The 24,511-nt window shown below is 39.2% G+C and overlaps 1 protein-coding gene and 1 non-coding gene across 3 annotated transcripts; one reads left to right on the top strand and one right to left on the bottom strand.

Moving 5' to 3' along the window:
- Positions 1-1,796: 1,796 nt before the first annotated feature.
- LRRC34 (leucine rich repeat containing 34) lies at positions 1,797-22,276 on the bottom strand. Of its 2 annotated transcripts, XM_019959780.2 has the most exons (11): positions 22,123-22,275; positions 16,546-16,666; positions 15,943-16,061; positions 15,782-15,846; positions 14,589-14,672; positions 11,190-11,318; positions 9,210-9,305; positions 7,775-7,929; positions 7,257-7,412; positions 6,503-6,629; positions 1,797-4,891 (listed from the first exon to the last, which is right to left on the bottom strand). In XM_019959780.2, the coding sequence occupies exons 1-11, from the start codon at positions 22,220-22,222 to the stop codon at positions 4,688-4,690; spliced, it is 1,356 nt and encodes a 451-aa protein (XP_019815339.2). In that variant the 5' UTR covers positions 22,223-22,275; the 3' UTR covers positions 1,797-4,687. The 2 variants fall into 2 exon arrangements, with proteins under 2 accessions (XP_019815339.2, XP_019815344.2); XM_019959785.2 differs by lacking the exon at positions 7,257-7,412 and having other exon boundaries at positions 22,123-22,276.
- A 2,145-nt stretch (positions 22,277-24,421) lies between these two features.
- Positions 24,422-24,511, top strand: TRNAY-GUA (transfer RNA tyrosine (anticodon GUA)). Its single transcript is given in 2 exon segments — positions 24,422-24,458; positions 24,476-24,511. It is a non-coding gene; the product is annotated as a tRNA-Tyr (tRNA).

Below are 24,511 nucleotides of genomic sequence, written 5' to 3'. Positions count from 1 at the left end.
GCTATGCTTGTTTGCTTGTGCCTGAATGCCCATGATTTTTGCCTATTAAATCCTTACAGTAAATACCCCTTTTCTTTTTTTGGCTTTGCTGCTCACCTTGTGGGATCTTAGTTCCCCAGCCACAGATTGAACCTGCAAATTCCCTAAATCCCCCTTTTCTTAAGCAGACTTGAGCCAGTTTCTCTTCCTGTATCCTCAACTTAGTAACCTAAGTTTTGATCCTTAGTGATTGAGTAGATGGTGATGCTGTTAATTATGATAGGGAGATAAGATGGAGGTTTATGGAAGAGAAGACTTTATCTGCTGAATTTGGTGGTGAAACACCTATGTGAAAATGTCTAGCGGTGGTTGGAAATGGTGACTGAAACCCAGTTGAAGTTAAAGCTAGAGATACAGATCTTGCAGCATAAGGCTAATAATTATTGTGACAGAAATAATTTAGGCAACCCTGGGAGATGATATAGAAGAACAAAAGATGAAGACAGAATCATGGGGGAAAATACATTCTTAAGAATGAGCAAAAGACAGAACAGGAGATGGAAATTGATAACAGGAAGAAAACGAGGGTGGTGCAGATTTCATGAAGACAAAAGTGGCTTTGTACTGAGCACATAGTACAGAGAAATCGGATTCCAGTCAAAGACAAAATTGGGTTGGGTAACTGGAGCATGATGATCCTTTGAGAAAGGCAGCTGCAGTGATAATCATGGGTAGAAGCCAGGTGGATACAGTTTGAGTAGATGTAAGGATTTTTCAGACTACTTAGTTTGAAAAGCAGAGTACAGCAAACAATCATTTTATCAAATATCTGAAAAGTATAAACCACTTGATTGCTTCCAAACTTGAAACATTGATAAGTGATGAGCATAATAGAGTCTGCAGCACTGTAACAGAAGTCTGGATTTGCATTGGATCTTAAAGGATGACTGCCAAGAAGGTAATGGAAGAAGTAGTTGCAAATCTACTCATTACAATTCAGATGTGCAGAAGAAGTAGAGTTTTCCTACAGAATTTAACATGTTCGTCCCCTTGAGCTCCCACCCAGTGGGAAGTCTGGAAAAAAGTTAAAAACCTAGTCTGATACAAAGACAATTTATATCTTAAGGGAGTGCTTAAACATTTTAAAACTTGTTGTCTTATCTCTACCCTTTGTCTTCTCTCTAAAATGGTGTCCACCTATGTGGAGGACGAGAGGCTTATATAACCAAGAGGCATGAGGGAAAACACCGTTTGTTCTTTTCCATTTTCTGGACATCCTGCTGGCCTCTGATGCAGTAGGCAGCAGCTTATAAAATATGTGATCAAGTGTTTTCCTAGCCTGCTCAGAGCCCAGTACTTCTTGGCTGACCTGGCTTCACTTTAGTTCTCTTGGATATTAAAAAAGAGAGCCCTGAGACTTCTGCATAAATGCCTCAAACAGTCCTGTTTGGTTGCAGGTTTAGTACATGGCACCCCACTGCAGGCTCCAGATAAGCCTACTTTCTTCACATTAACCTATTTGCTTCCCATTCAGCTACCTTATGAGTCTCCTCTTGGGAGAATATTGGAACTTGTGGGTCCCCTCCATTGCACAGAGGAACAGAGAGTAGCCTGGGAAAGTAAACTGCATCACAAAGGTTTACTTTGATGTGACTGTGTCCTAGCCTGGGAGAATCTCTTTCAGAATCCTATTGACACCCCTACTAACCAGCATATTATGGAATATTTCAAAACAAAAGCTGAATGGATTACTGCTACATTAAACAACATGAATGAATTGCACTAATGTACAAAAGTAGTTGGATACAAAGAGCATATATATGATTCCATTTATTAAAATTCTAAAACATGCGAAACTGTTGTGTTAGACATCATGATGGTGGTTCTATTGGGGAAGATGGTTGGAGGCAGTTCTGACATTTACTCTTTTATCTGTATCGTGGTTAACACAGATGGGTTAGCTTTCTGATAATTCATTTAACTATTAGATACTTCCATTTAAGAGAAGTATATATTTAAAAAAAAATTAATTTGAAGAATGAGAAAACCAGAACGTTGGTTTATAATCTTCAGTGAGATTAAAGATGACCTGGATTGTAAAAATGCACGTTCCCCAGACTGTTTGGAAATTCTGATTCAGTAGGTCTGACTCTTAAGAATCTATTTTTAACAGTTCCCCCATTTGATTCTCATTCTCCATACTTTAAAAAAAAAATGCTGATTTAGCATCTTCAGTTTAAACTATACTCTGGACAGATGTTTGAGCATAAGAAGTCTCATACTATTACACAAGTCTGAGTTTATTGGCTGTTTTAATTGCTAAGAGTAGCACTTCCTCATCAGCTTAATGTTTTCCAAATGTAATGACAATTGTTAAAAATGTTTTTATTTTTTCTTATAGCATGGTTTTCTTACACCTTGAATTCTGTGGCTTTTCAGATTTGATCAAAAAAGTTTTATTTCCTATTGCATTTTTAACAATATAGAAACCTGACTTTCCTCTGACATGCAACTTTTTTTAGATAACAGTTATTTAGTTCTAGCTATATTCAGCATGTAATGTAAAAGTGCCAAAGAATTGATGCATTTGAACTGTGGTGTTGGAGAAGACTCTCAAGAGTCCCTTGGACTGCAAGGAGATCCAACCAGTCCATCCTAAAGGAAATCAGTCCTGAATATTCATTGGAAGGACTGATGCTGAAACTCCAATACTTTGGCCACCTGATGAGAAGAACTGACTTGTTTGTAAAGACCCTGATGCTGGGAATGATTGAAGGTGGGAGGAGAAGGGGACGACAGAGGATGAGATGGTTGGATGGCATCACCGACTCAATGGACATGAGTTTGAGTAAACTCTGGGAGTTGGTGACGGACAGGGAGGCCTGGCGTGCTGTAGTCCATGAGGTCACAAAGAGTCGGACATGACTGAGCGACTGAACTGAACTGAATGTAAAAGAACTTTGTAAAAAACCAAGTCTTTATGTCTTCAAAGAAGAAGCCTTAAAGTGAAAAGAAAATAAAATCTGAAACATGCAGCAAATTGGAAACTAAAGTTTGATTAAGAACTAAACTAAGAGTCAAATCAGTAAGTCAAATCAGTCATAAGTGTCAGGATACATAAAGTCATACTTAGAATTCTGTAGTCTGTACAGTTTTTTTGGTTCCATTGTAAACATTTGGTGACAGAAGATTTTCAATAAGTGTTTTTTGCAAACAGTGGAAAGTCATGTTATTTCTAAAATTCCATGATCAGATTGTAGTATTGTTTTAATATAACATATGAACAATACTTATTTCAAAAAAAGCCCTGAAACCCATTTCACACATTGTTATTATTAACATCAACTAATGAGTGTATTTCTCAAACAACTGCAGATGTTTTTAAGATTTTGTTTTTCAGCACAGACTCAACCTGATAGCAACCATCTGTCCTGGATGATTCAAGTTCATCTCTCTGAAAGCGTGAGAATGGATTTCGTAAGGCATTTAGGTCTTTTCTGGCTCAGTAACTCTAGAACATTAAGTGAAAAATAATGGCTTGTATAATTTACTCAGATGTTCTTCCCATTTCATAACCATTACCACCATCTGTGTCTACCCTTCAACACCCCTGCACACGCACACACATTTCCCTGGGGAGTAAGGAAATGTGGTATTAGGTGATGAATATAAGGAAAAGCCTGATAAATTTTAAAAGTCATTAATAGGAAATTTTTATCTTAATTCTTTATTAAAGGAATGGAGAATAACAGATTTGGGTTTTTTGTAATGTTAAATTTTTAGAATAAATACAGCTATGATATGAGGAATTCATAATAATAAAGTGAAGGCAATACTTTGACAACTGTAAAACTGAACACCTTTATTTCACCTCATTACTCACAACATTTAGAGACAGATGGTTTTTCCTTTTAGATGCAAAACTTAGAGTAACCTCTTTAAATTGTCCACAGTTGTTTTTTTTTCTCACACTTTGCCTGGCTTTAGCAGTAATAAATCATTCAGGTTAAACAGTTAAGTGGTATATATGAATTAATAAATTTGTGAACATGAGTCTGTAATCAAAGGATTGTAGTGTCTATTGCCACTTTGTAGAAATCTTAATTTGAAAACAGTTGGCCACAAACAAGGGTAATTATTTGCCATCAAATCATTAAAATGTTAGTGGCATCCTCCAAAAGAGAATTCTCTTTAAATATTCACTGGCAGCACTGACATGTTTGGAAAGTATACATTTATATGTATTTATATGTGTGTCTGTTTATATATATTTGCCTGTATTTGTGAAATTGTACCAAAACCCATCTATAAAATACCTTAAATTCTTTTTCAGTCTCTAAACCCCTTGATGGTCCCTGGATTCTGCCCCCTGAAACCTTTTTACTTCATGACAACTTTCAGTTAGGATACCTAAAATGACCTTTCCTTCTATACTGCTTTACTGTTTGGGTTTATTTTCTTTATAAAAAGAAATTAGTTCCTTGATTTCCTTCTCCAAGTGTTCAAATTTTGGTCCCTATTTTGTAAAATTTTTTTGAAAAAATTACACTACTCAGTTTTTCACAATGGACAGTTACTTAGAATTTAGTATCTTTTACTTGTCTAACAAAAATAACATTATAATCTTTGAAAGAATTTAATAGACAATAAAATATTAATATCTGAAAAGTAATAAGACATAGATGAAAATTACTTTAAAGTTTGTTTTTCATAGATGTTGACCTACTGGTGCAAGAGAAAAACCTGCATTAGATGACGGGCTGCAAGCTTCTCCATAACCTGGTGTCCAGTAATAATGCCTTTTAAGGCCATTGGAGACTTCTGCAAGGTACACGTGTCCATCTACCACAAACGGCTCCACATCTGTATTGTCTGATTTTAGACGGCCTGTGTGAATTAAATCTGAATATGCCTAGGATTTTTAAGAAAAACTGTATCATTAAGAAAATAGTTTATTCACTTTACAAATTTCAACATTCACATTTAGATATGATAATTTATAGTCTGAAATATTCTAACTGCTGAATTTTAATATTTTTCAGGTATTGTTCACACAATGTGTAAATTACAATCTCATAAAACTTATTTCTGCATTTTAACTTTAAGTATGTTTTGTTGTCTTATGACTCACTGAGGTAACAATTCTATATATATTACCAATTTTGTGGACCAGAGGTTTCAAGTCAAAATTTTCAAGTCCCAAGGTGACTCATAAATAGGGGTGGAGTGCTGTGGTATATGCCCCTGAAGATCCAGTGATAGCTGGGGATCCAGTTTTTAGAAAAATAAACACCCACAGATTCTGGCTTAAAACTTTTGAGTTCATGGACTCCCTGAAGGTAACCAACAGATTTAGGCTTAGAGACCATTCCCTTAGTATTAGATGCTGGTGTAGCTGGCCACATAATTATTTCTTCATTGTAGAATTTTCTTTGTATATCTTGTATGGATCATTGACATCTACATAAAGGTGTCATACAAACATGTTAAACTAATTTGTCAGTAAGGGTGTGATTACTGTAGAGAAAAAGAGAAATTAGTAAAAGATTCAAGTCTAACTGCTTTCTGCTATAGTTTGTCATTATTAGTCCAACTCAATTCAGCTTCTAGTGTTACAGAATGTGGATATGGTGTTTTTCTGAAATCAAGCTTTTTTTTTAAATAGTGTACATGTTATTCATCTTTTTAGTGATAGAATTCTGACTAGCCTTTTGGCAGTTTTTGAGAATTCTGATACTTTATTTTTCTTTCTATTCTTTCTAACTGAAAACTATTCATTATGATGCTTTTTGTGTTTTGAAAGCAGTATTAAGGGTTCTATATATTTACATAAGCAACATACCAAATATTTTGACAACTTGTACTGTATTTTCAAATTTTGTGTCTTAGTTTAATTATTGAGTAGCAGATTAGAGATTGTGCCACATCAAATTTATAATGAATCAACAATTGTGATTTTTTTTTTTACAAAGCTAACTTTGGAGTAAAATTAGGACTGTATAATTTATCGTTTTATTTACTTATTTCTTTTCAGCTGCACTGGGTCTTTGTTGCTGTGCACAGGCTTTCCCTGGTTGCAGCAAGCAGGGGCTGCTCTTCACTGCGGTGTGTGTGTTTCTCACTGTGGTGGCTTCTCTTGTGGAGCACAGGCTGTAGGCGCACAGCCTTCAGTAGTTGTGGCACACGGGCTCAGTATTTGTGTTACATGGGCTCCGTTGCTCCATGGCATGTGGGATCTTCCCAGACCAGGAATTGAACCTGTGTCCCCTGCATTGAAAGGTGGATTCTCAACCACTGAACCACCAGAAAAGTCCCTTAGTGATATTTATACTAACATGTAGTATTTGATATCTATCACTGTTTGAACCACAGAACTTTCCAGTAGCTAATTTTTAGAATGTATGTTAAAATTTATCAAAACTGAAGTGTCTCACTATACTTTGTAATCCTGTAATCATCAGTAAATAACACCTGATGTTGTAGGGAAAGCCCCAGGAAAAAACCTCAGTGAAGACAAACTTACCACACATGTAGCTTCATCAAACTTGTTTCCCCAGATGTAGATATGAGAGAGTGTAGGATTTGTTTTCATTGATTGTGAAAGTGCAACAAGTCCTTTTCCCTCTATGTTGTTGCTCACCACAGACAACCTGTGGAGAAACAAAAAGTAACCCTGGAAACAGTTCCACAGAGAGAATGGATGAGCTACCAACAGCATTTATTACACACATCTTATTGTGTTGTCTTAGCATTCAATGTATTCAATGTAGTAGTTAAAATACTGATCTTATAATTCCTGAAATCCAAGAAACTTTTCTAATTGGATTCTTCATGTACCTAAGTAGAGCTACCTACATTTTGGAAATAAACAGACTATTGTTCTAATTATTATTTAGTAAAGGTTTGGAGTGGATTACAGACATTTTTCAGGATAAAGTCACCTGAGTAATATTTTCTTCTTGATTCATTCTTATTTTAAAGTCAATGTCATATTGAGTGATTATAACTTTTCTGTTAGAATTCGGGATAAATAATATAAGTGATAAGAATTTTCTCATTAACCTTAAGCATTCATAACTGGTATCCATCTAATTTTAAAAAGACATTCCTTTAAAAAGAAAATAGAAGATACTGAAATGTTTTCTGTAACTTAATATGTCAGTTTAGAAACTGAGTTTTCATATTTCACCATGAATCGTAAGTGGTAAGAGGTTTAAGGTTAGAGTTCTAAACAGCTTTTTTTCTGTTATTTTGATTAAATGTAAAACCATACTAACGCTTTAAGAGTCCTGTTGTGTGAAGCAAGAGCGTCACTGAGATAGTTTGCTCCTGCATTTTCCATTCTGTTAAAAGAAAGATCTATTACTTCCAGGGTAGTATTGCTTTTCAGAACATCGGCCAAACACTTCATTCCATCCTGAGTTATTTTATTGCTGGGAAAGGAAAAATATGTAGTTATATATTAAAATATGAAGTGCCCTTTTATTCATTGAGATCGCAGGCTTAGAAACTTTTAAGCAGTACTTTCTATTTTAGTTAAGATTTATTTTAATCACTCAGTTTCTAAAAATGTTAATGAAAATTTGCCATAAAATGTTGCTTCTGTTCTGGTTTACGTATTTAAATTGCTCACTCCAGTTATTAGGAGATATTAAATCGGTTTAAACTGAATAATAAGTGAAGCTCAAGATAAAAAGATAAAAATGGTTTTATTTCCTAATTTTTGGATTTAGTGTCTAACACAGAATCATACCTACTATGAATCTTTACATAGATTATCCAGATTATCACTTACCAGCTTACATCAAGGTATTGTAGGCTCCTATTCAGATGCAGTGCATCACATAACTGTTTCATACCACAATTTTTTATATCATGTTTACACATGTGTAATTCAACAAGGCACTGATTTTCTTTCAACATGTGGCCTAAGTGAACTGTAGACTCTTCCTAAAAATAGATAAGTCTTTTTTTCTAAAATATAATTTTAAAGCAGTACATGTTTATTTCAAACATGGTCAGTTATTTAAATTAGCTTTTTAAGAAGATTTTATCAGTTAAGACTGTTAGTCTACAATTTGCTATTTGTTTAGCATGGCTTTTAAAAAGAAATCATTTTGTCACAAATGATACCTTTACCATCTTAGAAATAGGCAGTGGGCACTTGTAAAGTACAATGACTAAGTGATGTAAAAGAGGTTAGTTAAAAAGTCTGAGCACCAAAGAATTGATGGTTTTTAATTGTGGTGCTAGAGAAGATTCTTGAGCGTCCTTTGGACTGCAAGGAGATCAAATCAGTCAATCCTACAGGAAATCAGCGCTGACTATTCATTGGAAGGGCTGATGCTAAAGCTCCAGTACTTTGGCCCCCTGGTGTAAAGAGCTTGACTCACTGGAAAAGACCCTGATGCTGGGAAAGATTGAAGGCAAAAGGAGAAGGGGGCAACAGAGGATAAGATGGCTGGGATAGCATCACTGACACAATGGGTGTGAGTTTGAGCAAACTCTAGGAGATAATGAAGGAGAGGGAAGCTGGCATGCTGCAGTCCATGGGATTGGCAAAGAGTCAGACACGACTTAGCAACTGAACAGCAACAACAGAAATAATTATTTAAAAAATATCATTCATCCCAGAAGGGAAGAAAAACACAATAATTGGTACCGTGGTTGAGCATGAGGGAATTCCCTGGCGGTCCAGTGGATAGGACTTTCTTTCACTACTGGGCCCAGATTCAGTTCCTGGTTGGGGAACGGAGACCCCTCAAGCTACAGAATGCAGCTTATCTATAGGATGAAGTCCAGATCTCCCAGACTGCTATTCTTAGGCAGTATGCCATTATTACTTATGATTTCAAAGATGCAGTGGTTCATCACATCAGTAAAACAAACAAGTGACAAAACAGTTCACACTGGGCTCTTACAATTCTCTAGCCCTTAAACTTTAATCATTTATGTGTTCATCTTAAGCACTCTGCCCCTCACAGGTTTACCCACTGAGAATGAGTTTATAAGAACAAAAGACAACATATCTGCTTAAATAAGCAACATCTAAAACCATATTTATAAAACTCTTACCCAGAATTTAAAAGTTTCCATTCAAGTTTTCATTTGTAAATGGTAGTTTACAATTCTAAAAATACAGTGCATTCATGAACCTTGACATAACCCTCAGTTAGTACCTTCGTTTTATTCACATACAGCATTATTAACTGCTCACTTAGCATACATACCTGTTCACCATACAGTATGGGTCGGTTTAGGTTTAATCCCTTAATTGTTTGGTTTTGAGTTAGGACTGTAGCAAATGCTATCACACTTGGCATTCCCTAAAAACAGATAAATTCATTAAGGAAACTGACAAAGTATATAAAGTAACCTCCTTAATATTTTAGGATCAGTAAAACTGGGCTCTGATAAATCAAAACTGTGCTCTTAAAGGTTTAATTTCCTAGTCCTTGAATGTAGGTTGATAAAATTCAGAAAAAATCCATCTTTAACATGCACGGGGAGTTTCTTAAGGTTTCCTTGGATGTTTACCTCTAGATTTGCTCCTAAATCTTCAAGATTCCATATGATGCAGGCGTCAGACATGTGGACACACAAGTGGATCCCAGCTAGGGCTCTATGCTACTTACATATCCTTAATGCAAACCTCGTTTTATATTCATACTAACACACTTTAAATGTGTGATTATGGCAGCAAACAGTTACTAATCACATTTTTCACAACTCCATTTGGCCCCCTCTGCTTTTGGAAGGGCCTGATCCTCTCGCATCTCTGTGATGGATACATACCTAGTTGTTACACCAGAAAACCTCTTCCCACTCCACCAGTCCTCTTAGCTTCCTATCAGTTGATTGCCAGATCTTAGAAGCAGATCTTACAGATTCTGCTTCCAAAAGACGTCTCTAATTAGTCCATCTCTGTAGCTACCACCTCACCCAGGTTCTCATCACCCACCTGAACTAGTGCAGAAACTTCCTAAAACTGTTTCACTTCTGTAAATGGGAAACCATAAACCCTTGAAATAAATAGAAAGCATTTGTAAAAATAAATACATGAGTATTAAAATTACTTCAGTCTCTGTCAGTCATGCTACACTTGGGGAAGCACTCTCTTAGCACCACACCACACTTGGGGAAGCACTTTCTTAGGGTCTGCATGTTCTGGATCCCTGGCCTGGAATATTCTGCCATATCTCTCCTGAAGGCAGCTCTTTCTCATCCTTCACAGATGAGGCAGCTTTCTTCATCCTAGAATTACTTCCTCAGGTCTTAGGGATAACCATCCTATCACTCAGATGACCTCCTACCATTATCAGAGTACTTTGCCATCTTTGTAGCACTTTGCTCTAATTTACTGATATTTTCTCAACTAAAATATAACCTTTATAAAGGCAGAGACTATATCTGATGCACTCCTGTATCCTTAGAGTCTAGGATTGTGACTATTACGTGCAGAAAATACACAGTTGACCCTAAAGGGTCAGGGGTCAATTGTATACCTTGGTATCCATGGATTCAAAGAACCTTGACTCCTGTAGCAATTGTAGTATTTACTATTGTAAAAAGTCTGCATTTACCTGGACCCAGCAGTTCAAACCCATGTTGTCGAGTCAACTGTATATTGAATTAATGCTTTCCCCATTCCTTACTTACTGTATCTACCCACTTAAACTTTAGAGCCTCCTTGGCCCATCTTACTGACATCCTGTCCCAGTGATTTTGCATTAACCTTTTAACTAGGTTCCTAACAGTAGGCCTGAAGGTTTGAAGGCATGTTTGAAAAAATGAAGCCCGGACTTTGAAGACATATCAGGTCAGATGAGGGCTCTTAGAATTGTGTTAGGTTTTATGCTATAAGTACTCACTGAAAAATGTTTCCACAAATAAAAAATTTACATTATACAAATGAAGTATTTGTTTAATTAAAAGGAACATAAGATTCTTCTTTAGAAAATCCCATGCAAGTTAAGAAGGGTAATAGATGGAAATTTAGGAAGATTTTTATTACACTGGATATTCTTCCATAAAATTATTATAATCTGATTTTTACTTAAAGATTTTTTTTTCTCTGATACTAGATCTTAGAGATGAGCTTAAATCATTCATAAGACTGTCATGTAGCTGGTCTCTTGACACTTCTCTGTGCTAGTTTCCAGGGAGAATGATCAAATACGTGAGTGACTCTCATAACCAGTTTAACTCACCAGATCACAGTCACCCAGATCTAATTTCTCTAAGGATGAATTAATTTGTAGCATTGCAGCAAAAAACATTCCACCCTTATTTTCAATCTTGTTTCCAGTCATTCTTAGGTGTTTCAGAGTTCTATTCTTCTGAAAAGGAAGAGAGGCAAAACTGGATTAAAATTTTAACCCACAGAATTCTCTTCGGATTACGGGAGTTAGGAGACTGTATTACTATTTGCAGACTCGGTCAGTTTTTCATGGAGATTGAACAGAATATATTCCATAAAGGTAATATTCAATTTCCCATAATAGGTAAAAATATAAAGTGTACAATTTGGGGATTCCCTGGTGGTCCAGCAATTAGGACTCTGCACACTCACTGCTGAGGGGTTCAGGTTCAATCCCTGGCCGAGGGACTAAGATCCTATAAGCCACATGGTGCAGCCAGAAAGTACAACTCACTAGATTTTACTACATTCACAGTGTTGTGCAGCCATCACCTCTAATTTCAAAACATTCTCTACCCTTAAGGGAGACCCTATACCCGTTAAACACTCACTTCACATTTCCCTGTATTACTTTGAAAATGACACAATTTCTCAGACATTTGCAAAGTTTAATTCCTTCTCATAATTCATTCTTTCGATAAATCGTTCACAAAATTACAGACATTTCATTGTCCTAATGAATAAATATTTGAGCCATAAGTGTACATGCTGCTGCTGCTAAGTCCCTTCAGTCGTGTCTGACTCTGTGTGATCCCATAGACGGCAGCCCACCAGGCTCCCCCGTCCCTGGGATTAATTACCTTTAAAATTAAGTCAAACTCCGCCCTGCCCCCACCCCACCCCAAGAGTGGGAAGAAGGAAAGGATGTCCACTCTCACCACTTCTATTTTACATTGTACTGGATGGGGCTAGATAAGGCAAGAAAAAAAGGCATACAGGTTGGAAAAGAAGCAAAACTTCTTGCATATGACAATCTTACGTGTAGAAAATTCTAAGGAATCCACCAAAACAAAAAAAGACCTGTTAGAACTAATATATGAAGAAACACATCCCATGTTTCTGAATCAGAAGACTATTCAGTTCAGTTCAGTTCAGTCACTCAGTCGTGTCCGACTCTTTGCGACCCCATGAATTGCAGCACGCCAGGCCTCCCTGTCCATCACCATCTCCCGGAGTTCACTCAAACTCACATCCATCGAGTCAGTGATGCCATCCAGCCATCTCATCCTCTGTCGTCCCTTTCTCCTCCTGCCCCTAATCCCTCCCAGCATCAAGTCTTTTCCAATGAGTCAACTCTTCGCACGAGGTGGCCAAAGTATTGGAGTTTCAGCTTTAGCATCAGTCCTTCCAAAGAACACCCAGGACTGATCTCCTTTAGAATGGACTAGTTGGATCTCCTTGCAGTTAAAACGGCTCTGTTCCTTAAGTTGATCTAAAGATTTAAAGCAATCCCTCTCAAAATCCCAGCTTGTTTGTTTGCTTTGCAGAAATTGATAAACTGATTTTAAAATTCATGTGAAAATGCAGGGGACCCAGAAGAACCAACAACGTTGAAAAAAACAAAGAAGACCCACACTTCTTCAAAACTTAACTACAGGACTACAGTAGCCAAGATAGTGTGGGACTGGCCTAAGAACAGATATATAATTAATAGAGAGTACAGAAATAAACTCACGTTTATAATCAACTGACTCTTGACAAGGATGTCAAAATTAGTGGGAAAAGAACAGTTTTAACACAAGGAGGTGTTGGGTCAACTAGATAGCCACATGAAAAAGAATGAAATTACTCCTATGTCACTTCATATACAAAAATTAAAATGTATCAAATAACTGAATGAGTCAAAAACTTAGAAGAAAATGTAAGTGTAAATCTTCATGACTGTAGGTCAGATGTGACTTTAGATATAACACCAAAAGCATAAACAACAAGAAAAACAAAACGCATTTTATTGAACTTCTAAAATTGTGTGCTTCTAAAGGTACTACTGCTACTGCTAAGTCACTTCAGTCGTGTCTGACTCTGTGCGACCCCATAAACGGCCACCCACCAGGCTCCCCCGTCCCTGGGATTCTCCAGGCAAGAACACTGGAGTGGGTTGCCATTTCCTTCTCCAGTGCGTGAAAGTGAAAAGTGAAAGTGAAGTCACTCAGTCGTGTCCAACTCTTCGCAACCCCATGGACTGCAGCCCACCAGGCTCCTCCGTCCATGGGGTTTTCCAGGCAAGAGTACTGGAGTGGGGTGCCATTGCCTTCTCATACCCACTAGGATAGCTCAAATCAAAAAGTACCAAGTATTGGTGAGGATATAGAGAAATCCGAATACCCATACATTGTTGGTGGAACATAAAAAGGGGCAACCACTTTGAAAAACAGTTTGGCAGTCATTCAAGATGTTAAACAGTTTCCAAATGATCCATCAATTCCACTCCAAGGTATATACCCTAGAAAACTGACAAGTACACAGAAAAATGTGTGCAAATATTCATAGTAGCATTATTCATTATAGACAAAAAGTGGAAACCCAAATACCCATTAACTAATGGATGAATGAAATGTGCAATGGAATATTACTTGACAATAAAAAGGAATGAAGTATGTTACAACATGGATGACACTTGAAAGCATTAAGCCAGTCAATAAAGGCCACATGTTATATGGTGATTCTATTTGTATGAAATGGTCAGAATAGACAGGTAGAAAGTAGATATGACTGCAGGGTGCTGGAGAGAGAGGGAGAGAAGCATAGAGGGGGATTTCTAACAGGGTCTGTCTGCTGTGGGGAGGAGGTGTTCTAACAACAGTGATAGTGGTGATGGTTGCAAAACTGAATATAGCTGATCATTGAACAACACAGGGGTTAGGAGCAGTGACCCTCTGTGCTGTTGAAAATGAGTTTAACTTCACAGTTAGCCCTCCATATCCAAGTCCTACACTCTCAGATTCGACTGACCATTGTACTGCAGCATGTATTTAGTGAAAGAAACCCATATATGAGTGGACCTATGCAGTTCAAACCTGTGCTGTTCAAGGTGTCCATTGTATACTAAAAAAGCCACTGAACTGAACACTTCCAAAGGATAAATTCTGTATGTGAATGATGTCTTAATAAAACTTGATTTTTTTTAATTGAAGTATAGTTGATTTACAATGTGTTAATTCCTGCTGTTCAGCAAACTGTTATATATACATTTTTTTTATATTTTCCATTATGGTTTATCCATAAAACTATTAAAAGTGAGTTCAAAAGTACTCATGTGGTGTCTAAATGTTAATGAAGTGCAACAAAAAATATACATTTGCACAATATTAAAATAAGTTGACATTAACATTTGTTTCTGTTGGTTTCAAGCTAAAATTAAAGAAATTGAAATCCCCAAATTGTTAGTTTGAGGTATATGAATGCTTACATGTAGGGCTTTAGCAATCAGTTCTCCACCTTCAGGCCCAATGTCATTAAACATAAGATTTAAGTAAATGAGATTCTGTTGTTTCTAAAATAAGAGAAAAGAAGTTATTATACATGTATTACTAGAAATCAATCAAGAATATATGAGCTGCTTTTTAAGTAAAAGTGTTTACCGGCAAAGAAAATCTTTATAACCAGGAAATTTCAAGGTCCAGCAAAACAAAGGACGATTAAGGGAAAAAACCAACATTCTCATTTAAACAAATATAGTTACAGGATAAAGTAAAAGCCTATTCATTTTTTTCATTTTTTTTTAAATTGGAGGATAGTTGCTTTACACTGTTGTGTTAGTTTCTGCTGTACAACAATGTGAGTCAGCCACTAAGCATACACTCATCCCTCTTGAGCCTCCCTCCCACTATATTCATTTTTCATCAATGATTCAAAGTATGGATGTGCTTTATGTACTGAACCATAGTGTGTCACTTTGCAAAAGATAACTCAAGACGCCCTAGGTATGAGCTCTACTGAGACCATATACACAAAGGTGTTTTTACTGTATTTCAAGTGTTCTAGCACAGTCAAGACCCTTGATATTTTGCAAAACTATGTTTTGTGTATATGTCTCTAGACTAGGTGATTTCACCATAAACAGATCTGAGAACATGTTGGTGGCTATGATTTTTGCAGCATTTTGATTTGTGGTTGAAAATAACTTGGTTAGTTGTTTTTTAATCTTCACTCCATCCTTATATTCTGTGCTATTTCATGGGTATGAGAATTTTAAGATCTTTTTTGGCTCAGTAGAGACACTTGCAGCACATGAGAATGGGACAAATAGCTAGGAAATTAAAAAGCCAATTTAAGGGAAGAATAAAAAATGATATATGCTGCTTTAAACATTTTAACTGAAAATACAGACACACACATGTATATGCCAAACTTCTGAGGTTGAAACAAAGCCTTTTCTTTGAGGACACCTGTTCTTATTGGTGGACCACACTACCTTTCTTAAATAAAATGCAGCCATAAAGCAGCATTTCAGTTTGGGTGTCTCCAAAGTGAAGTCTACAATAAAGGGTTAGTTAGCAGGCTAGGGCTGCTGAAACCCTGCACATTCCAAAGAAAAGGCTGGTTCTTAACTCGGTCCTGGAAGAAAAAAAAAGGAACAAAGAACATTTTGCAGTAAGATACCTGGAGCAGTTTTGCAGCATAGTATGCGCCAACATCACTCAGGAGGTTGTATCTAACATCCAGACCTGAAGAATACAGATGAGTAGAAGCTGATATTCCTCCTAATGAATACTTAATCAGGAGAGTGAGAACAGGAAGGAATGATGCTTAAGGAAACATACCATTAATATATGAATTATTCTTTAAAACTCTGCAAAGGATCCAGAAATCTTCACCTGTTACTCTTTCTCCTGATACTGAGCGACTGTTACCAGCAATATTTAATGTGATTCCTACCGATCTGTTAAAATATTAAAAGGAAATCCAGTAAAGAAATAAAAATACTTTCCCTTCATGTTTAGTGACATCACTGGATAGTATTTACTGGAACCAAGTACCACAATACAGATTTTTATCAAGTGTAACTTAAAACTACTGAATATATACTACAGCTTTTGAAAAGGACTTTATGCACAATTTAATTTCTCAACCACAGAAAAAACAAAGTATTCCCACTTGACAGGTAATGACATTGACAAATGTCATTCAGTGATTTGCATAAATAAACCCAGCTCACAGGAGTTAATGACCAATCTGGAACTCAGACTTGGAGAATGCTAGTCTAGTGCAAGACCTGTGTCAGTCATCTATGCTGAATCAAAAAAGCATGTCCATTTCATCCAGCATTTGCACATGGCTTTCAAATCACTCAGTATTCCAAGAGTTTTCACACAGATGAGTATCAGTGACTGTTCCTGATGTAATCAAGTATATGTCTTCCTTACCCTTTTTCAATTTCTTTATCCACTTCTTGGAGTATTTGCAATATAAAAGGTTTAATTTCCTGGGACTTTTCCATACATAGGTCATAATAATATTCCTGGAGACCACCAATAGATGCTGAAACTTTTGAAAAATAAATGCAATACTTTTCATCACATTTAAATTATCCCAGGAGCTTCCTCCCACCAAAATTAGATTTCTTTCAAAGATACAAATATGTGTGTAGAGTCAGGGGTGAGGAGAAGAAAAGGAAGAATAGAGAAAGTAAAATAAAGAATGGGAGAGAAGAAAAATACTGTTTGGAGAACTAGGGCCATAGAGGTACCCACTGAGGATGGGCAGACACTTAACTTGGAAGTGACACAAAAGGAGAACTAACTTCCGTTAAGTAATAGGCCTGGCAGCTGAGGAAAATGATGTCCAGAAAAATTAAGTATTTTGCCTGAAATCATACAGCAGAGTATTGAATCAAACGACTCCAAAGCCTCTTTCCATTCTGCCATAATGGATTAGGGTAACTCATGTTTGCTTATAATGGCTTCAGATAAAGACAGTTTAATCATAGAGTCTAAACTCAAAAGGGATCTGAAAAATCAAGTCCAACAGGCTTCTTGAAGACCTTCTATACCCTGTAAGTTTATAGCATCTTTGAATACAGCTCTGTCTGTTCTTCCTAGAAGAACAGGTCTCTCCAAGTTGAGACCTCACTCATAGAAGTGCTTTACCTACCATTGTCTTCTATTTCCTCTTTCTAAAGGTGATTTTTCCCTGTCAGTAGCTAATAGGGAAGACAAACAAAACAGGAGCTGAAGTCTTCTTCCTCTGTTATACCTGCAGCTTTCCTTGATGCATCATCTTATTATTTTCTATACTACTTTTTAAAAAAACTTTTATTGGAATATAGTTGATCGATAGTGTTGTGTTGGTTTTAGGTGTACAGAAAAGTGAATCAGTTGTACATAAACTGTGTGTTGTGTAGTGTGTTAGTTGCTCAGTCCTGTCTGATTCTGCAAAGGATGGACTCCCCATGGACTGTAGCCCACCAGGCTCCTCTATCATGGGATTTCCCAGGCAAGAATACTGGAGTAGATTGCCATTCCCTTCTCCAGGGGATCTTCGAGACCCAGGGATCAAACCTGAGTCTCCTGCATTGCAGGTAGATTCTTTACTATCAGAGCCACCAGGGAAGCCCACATACACATACATATATCCACTCTTTTTAGGTTCTTATCCTTCAGTCCCTGGTTCATTTCTGGCTCAAAGGAGGTACTGGTTGCTTTAGGCTTCCCTTGTGGCTCAGCTGGTAAAGAATTCGCCTGCAATGTGGGAGACCTGGGTTCGATCCCTGGGTTGGGAAGATCCCCTAGAGAATGAAAAGCTACCCACTCCAGTATTTTGGCCTGGAGAATTCCATGGTCTGCATAGTCCACGGGCTCGCAGAGTTGGACACGACTGAGCAACTTTGACTTCGCTTCACCCATATAATTTACAGTGTATCAAGTAGAGTCACAGTAGGTCCTCATCTATTTTATATATAGAAGTGTGTATATATCAGTCCCAATCTCCCAGTATATCCCTTCTCCCCTCCCCTTTGTTATTATTTTAAAAGCATCTTTCTCCAGGCCCAGGCTTTCTAGTGTAGAAGGTATGCTAACACTTTTCTTACAAGCAAAAACTGCTCCCTGTCTCTTTTCTGTCTTAGCTTTTGTGTTTGTGTCTCTCTAAGAGAGCTCAGTGATCTCACTACTCAACCACCCTGAGATCTTGAGGATCCAGCTTCTCTAAGTCTCTTCATCTCAAAAATGTTCCTTCATGAGTGGATTTCTGCACTATATGAACTAAAGAGTTTGCTAAACAAATGTACAAAACAAGATTCAAGAGAAAGAGCATTATGTTAAAAGTGAAAGCAAATAATCTTTTCTTACAGTTTTTTTTTAAAATAAACTTAAAAAAAATAAATTTAGGGGAATTCCCTAGTAGTCCAGTAGTTAGAACTCTGTGCTCTCACTGCCAGGAGTCCTGGTTCAATGCCTGGTTAGGGAACTAAGATCCTGCAGCTGCATGGTGTGGCCTAAATAAATAAATTTAACCTACATTTATTTCAAATAACTTGGAAATTTCAATATCAAAAAGAAAAAAAAGAGACATTGATCAGCAATCTCACTCCCAAAGAACCACTGCAATTAAGGTCTGGGAGTGTTCCCTATTATTTTTCTATATCCTTTTCCTCTTCAGTTAACATTATGAGCATCTTTCCCATTTCATTAGATACCCTCTGAAAATTTTTAACAGCATAATTGTACTTAAGAAATCTTTCACTTACTAAGCATAAAATAATAAGGACCTACTGTATAGCACAGGGAAATATATTCAGTCTTGTAGTAACCTATAATGGAAAAGAATCTGCAAAAGAACATACATATATATTCTGTATGACTAAATCACTGTGCTGTATACCTGAAACTAACACTATTGTAAATCAACTATACTCCAACTTAAAAACAATTTTTAAAGAAATCTTTCACTTATTTTAGGACATGTATTTATATATTTCATGAAATACTTTACATATACATGAAATACTTTATTTCATGTATTAAATAATACTTTTAGCACAGTATTTCCCAAACTGTGTTCTGTGGAATACTAATCTACTGCATGATCAAAGATATTCTAAATAGAATGGGGTTTATTGTAAAATAAATTTGAGAAATGATGAGTTAAACAATGCTAAACAGATTCCTATCTACAGTAATTCTCGGGACATTTAAAACTCTCAGGTACACAAGGACTCCTCAAGTTGTTGAGCCCGGAGGGGAAGGAGGATAAAAATGCTCCTAGTCGGAGAAGGCAATGGCACCCCACTCCAGTACTCTTGCTTGGAAAATCCCATGGACGGAGGAGCCTGTTAGGCTGCAATCCATGGGGTGGCTAAGAGTCGGACACGACTGAGCGACTTCACTTTCACTTTTCACTTTCATGCACTGGAGAAGGAAATGGCAGCCCACTCCTGTGTTCTTGCCTGGAGAATCCCAGGGACAGGGGAGCCTGGTGGACTGCTGTCTATGGGGTTGCACAGAGTCGGACACGACTGAAGTCACTTAGCATAGCATAGCATAGACTTAGGACTTAGGAGACTGTGGTTCACATGGAATACAATTCAAAAAACGCTCCTTTAGCATCCTCAACAGAAAATAAAACAAGTAGACCTCAAATGAATTTACTTGTTGGAACTGGGCTCCCACTGGGTTTCTTCCCTCTCCTCTGGCTCCTAACCTTCCTTGGTATTAAAAATGTTAAAATCTCAGAAATGGAGACCCAATTGAAACAGAGGTAATTATCTGGTGTTTGTTAAAAATGTAATCCAGGAGACACAGATCCAAGAAGCACTTGAACTGTGTTCCAACAGACTACAAAATGGTGGCGATTTACAAAGGCAAAAAACCCAGAAAGTTACATAAATGGTTCATCAAGAATTGGGATTGGGGTTTGAGCTGGCAAGAAATGAGGTTGCTTGTTAAGCAAGGAATGACTGGGAGTCTGAAATGATTACAAAGTTGCAATGGTGGGAAGAAATTTGAAACTAAGGGTGTAGCTAGCAGCTCCTATTTGGAGAATAGCTAGTAGTGTCCTTGAGTCTGACACTGTGCTATATAGACCCAATGGACTGTAGCCCAACAGGCTCCTCTGTCTATGGGATTTTCCAGGCAAGAATACTGGAGTGGGTTGCCATTCCCTTCTCCAGGGGATCTTCCCTACCCAGGGATTGAACCCATGTCACCCACATTGCAGGTGGATTCTTTGTCGTCTCAGCCACCAGGGAAGCCCAAGAAAACTGGAGTGGGTAGCCTATTCTTTCTCTAGGGGACCTTCCCGACCCAGGAATCGAACTGGGGTCTCCTGCATTGCAAGCAGATTCTTTACCAGCTGAGCTACGAGGGAAGCCAATTCAAGTTCTCAGTGATGAAAGGAATACATCTGAAATCATATCCACAACAGCCACCCGGCTCCATTTTTTATGCCTGAACTACAGTTACTCCATTTTGATTTTTAAATAATTTTAAATATGTCATCAAAGAGAAGAGAGGGTTGCCTTGAGAATTTCTCAGGTTCATTGCCTGCCCTCAGCTGGCAGAACCATATCCAGGACATGCAAACAGATGTAGACCTACAAGTCATGTTTATGTGAAGGCATGAAGGAATCTTATATTACAGGCTAAACAAAGCCAAAGAATATGTATATTTAACTATCTGGACATGGATTTAAAGTATTTTTGAGCATCAGCTATATTTTTCTGCTACTCTTTTATTTAAAATTCACCCAAGTATTGTATGTCAGGATTCTATGGCACCAACAGTTTATTTCCTATACTGTATTCATATTAGGAGAAAATAATAAACTGGTTTTCAAATGGTAAAAAAAAACCTAGGAATAACAATTCTACAAGAAAATGTCAAGAATTTAACCTAGATTCATTTTTAATCCACATCTGACTCGAATTCCAAATAATTTTTACCTAATATCCCGTTTAAAAATTACTAGATAAGGACTTATTTTGGAGGTGGTTATCCTCTTCTATGGTGGCTCAGAGGGTAAAGCCTCTTCCTGCAATGCAGGAGACCTAGGTTCGATCCCTGGGTCGGGAAGATCCCCTGGAGCAGGAAAAGACAACCCACTCTGGTACTCTTGCCTAGAAAATCCCATGGATGGAAAAGCCTGGTAGGCTACAGTCCATAGGGTTACAAAGAGTCGGACACGACTAACCGACTTCAGTTTCACTTTAACCTTCACCCTCTTCTATTGGAACAGTCAAGTGCTGGGAGATTGAGGACTGAGGGTCAGTCAGACTTTGGTGCTAATCCGGACGGGCTGTGTGATGTCAAACAATTTACTGAAATTCTTCGATCTTAAATTTCCTTTTATGCTAAAAGCAGAGCATGTCAATGCCCACCTCACAGTGCTGCGTGGAATATGTAAGGCCTATGGCATAATTCCCTATCTACAAGCACACAAGCATCCAAAATGTAAATTGTGAAGGGAGAGGGGTGTACACTTTCCGCTTCACATGAGAGTGAAAGTGAGTCACTCAGTCGTGTCCGATTCCTTGTGACCCCATGGGCTGTAGCCTGCCCGGCTCCTCTTTCCATGGAATTCTCCAGGCAAGAATGCTTAACATGCTACCAGATAATTCACGGGTGCAGAAATACTTAAAACCGTGCAGGCGTGAACGTGCAAAGAGTGGTCTCCAGAGCCTCTGGCCCACCTGGGCCCTGCTCTCTGGAGACTTCATAAAAAGGGGCCCAAGTAGTGCATGGAGACAGAAGAGAGCGACACACACACTTGAATTCAGGACAACCCACCGCGAGAACCGCGCACCCACCGCGGGAGCTTGGGGCTGCCCTCTCGCCCACGTTTGGGGGCGCCCCGAAGTTCCGGGCTCAGTTAGGGTTCCTAGGGGCCCTCTCCCGCCGGGCAACCTCTGGCCCAAAGTCTGCTTGGAGGACTCGGCCTGGCCATGACGCCCCTCGCGCGTTTCCTCCCGGCCAGGCTGGCGCCGAAGGGACCCCCTGTTTCTTACCGCTATCGTCCGCCGCAGCCCAGGCCGGCGTCGGGGTCCTAGAGGGAGCGGGAAGTGGGGACCCGGACGCCGGCCCGGGCTGCTTCTGGCTGAGCTCCATGCTCCCTACATCCGGCCGGCAGCGGCGGCGTTGTCATGACGACCACGCGCGTGCTCCAGCTCCGTCCGCCTCAGCCGAAGAGCTGCAAGCGGTGTGGCCCCACCTCGCGACCCCGAGCGCCTATGCTGTGCAAACCTCTGTCATTACCCTCTCGGTCCCAGAGGCCTGGTTGGGCAGGTAGTGACCGCCGATGCTGTGGAGGCTCCTTGTTCACCATCTGGGTCCTGGTCCCTTGCCGTGGATTAAAGACACACGGAGGCAGGGCATCCTGGTTCTTCTGCAGAGAGAAGTTCTCCAGGTTTAGGGGGCATGACTGATGAACTAAGGGCCGGGGATACAAAGATGATTATGACACAGTCCGCTCCCCAAGTTGTGCTCATACCTGCAGAGGGTAGGTGCAAAAGCTGAGTTGCCCACCACAGCTAGGATGGACGGAGGTAAGGGAACTTAAAGGGGCTAGTTGATCTGTCTTGTGGAGGGGCCGGGCCATCAGGGAGGGCTTCTTGGAGAAGGTGTCGTCCTGACCCGTCCAGGTGAACTTGCCAGAGGGCGGAACTGCTTTGTGCGTTTTGGAGATGAGCAGGTACTTGCTGCTGCTTCTAAGTCACGTCAGTCGTGTCCGACTCTGTGCGACCCTATAGACGGCGGCCCACCAGGTTCCCGTCCCTGGGATTCTCCAGGCAAGCATACTGGAGTGGGTTTCCATTTCCTTCTCCACTGCATTAAAGTGAAAAGTAAAAGTGAAATTGCTCAGTCGTGTCCGACCCTTCGCGACCTCATGTACTGTAGCCTACCAGGCTCCTCCATCCATCGATTTCCCAGGCAAGAGTACTGGAGTGGCAGGTACTTAGGGCTGCCCAGATGAACAGACTGGGTGTGTTTTAGAGGCGAAGTCAGTCAGACCGGATCCACGTGGAGTCCTGTGCATCCTCTGAGAAGCACAGCTGTTATGGGGCAGGGAGTTCTCAGATTGAGAACAGCTGATGGAGGGTGGATTTGGTGGCGCTAGTAGTTTAAAAAAATAAAAATAACCTGCCTGCCAATGCAGGAAACATAAGAGAGGCGGGTTTGATCCTTGGGTCGGAAGATCCCCTGGAAAAGGAAATGACAACCCACTCTAGTATTCTGGCCTGGAGAATCCCCTAGACAGAGAAGCCTAACGGGCTACGGTCCATAAAGTTGCACAGAGCCGGACACGACTGAAGTGACTTCGCACACGCAGGGGAGAAGAGGTCTGAAACATCTCAGGAGTTTGAGGAGTGAGGAGACAGAACCCAGCGTTAATTACCAGGTAAATGGGTCAGGATTTGGTACATGGGCCTGGGGGAGAGGAGACAAGGAAGGAAGAAAGGAAGGCCTTCTGTCTGGGGTTGCCACAGGTCAAAGAGAAGGAAGTGAAAGGGCCTTGCAGACGACTCTGGAGCCAGAGACTCCTTGTCTGAAAAATGTTCAAGGAAGATCCTCAAGGTAAAAACAGGTCATTTATGAAGTTTATTATTTTCCAAGGTGAAAAAGAAAATATCTGAGTCCTCTGTCCCTCCCACTACCCAACCAGGCATTTCCAGACCGTGCTCCACTGCTGAGAAATTGTGCTAGGCAAGGTAGACGTCTCTTGAAACACTTTGTAACCCACAGATTTTAAGCACCACTGCAAGTAGTTCTTCAGATTAAACATGATGGTAGAAAAGACAAGTATGTTTTCATTTACCCCATGTGCTACCAGCCAAGTTGAAAGGTAGCCTGAAATCCTGAGATGTGAATGTAGGTACCATTCGGCACACTCCCTTCCCTGTGCTGTTGCTGCGTAGTCGCCAAGTCGTGTCTGACTTTTTGTGACCCCATGGAATGTAGCCTGCCAGGCTCCTCTGTCCACGGCAAGAATGTCGGAGCAGGTCGCCATTTCCTTCTCCAGGGGATCTACCCAACCCAGGGATAGAACCTGCATCTTGTGTCTCCTGCATTGGCAGGTGTCTTCTTTACTACTAGTGACACCTGGGAAGGCCCTCGAAGAGTAATTCCACTCATAAACTTCTCAGTAATATACTGGGTTGTAAAAGTACATCTAGAAAGCAATCCCTAGTTAAAAATAGCCAATAAAGAATCAATCTTCCCTATTCTTATTTACTGGCAGCTGTTGTAAATCCTGGCTTTATAACTTCCTTTTATTAAGTCCACTAAAAATGCACATACAGTGCAATTCCTTCGATAGCTCAGTTGGTAGAGCGGAGGACTGTAGTGTGAAGTTTCTCAGGCATCCTTAGGTCGCTGGTTCGAATCCGGCTCGAAGGA

The sequence above is a fragment of the Bos indicus genome, chromosome 1 (assembly GCF_029378745.1).
Source record: "Bos indicus isolate NIAB-ARS_2022 breed Sahiwal x Tharparkar chromosome 1, NIAB-ARS_B.indTharparkar_mat_pri_1.0, whole genome shotgun sequence".
In the NCBI taxonomy this organism is placed as follows: Eukaryota; Metazoa; Chordata; class Mammalia; order Artiodactyla; family Bovidae; genus Bos; species Bos indicus.
Note: the sequence above shows the minus strand (reverse complement) of the source record. Positions and strands in the feature narration are given on the sequence as shown.

What these genes read in the sequence shown, in the direction of transcription:
- LRRC34 (XM_019959780.2), bottom strand. Translation starts at nt 22,222, where the DNA reads ATGGAGCTCAGCCAGAAGCAGCCCGGGCCGGCGTCCGGGTCCCCACTT. An exon ending in TGATTGCTAAAGCCCTACAT is followed by an intron (nt 11,319 to 14,588) that starts GTAAGCATTCAT and finishes CTTCCTTTTCAG; the next exon opens with AAGAATAGAACTCTGAAACA. An exon ending in CAATACCTTGATGTAAGCTG is followed by an intron (nt 7,413 to 7,774) that starts GTAAGTGATAAT and finishes TTCCTTTCCCAG; the next exon opens with CAATAAAATAACTCAGGATG.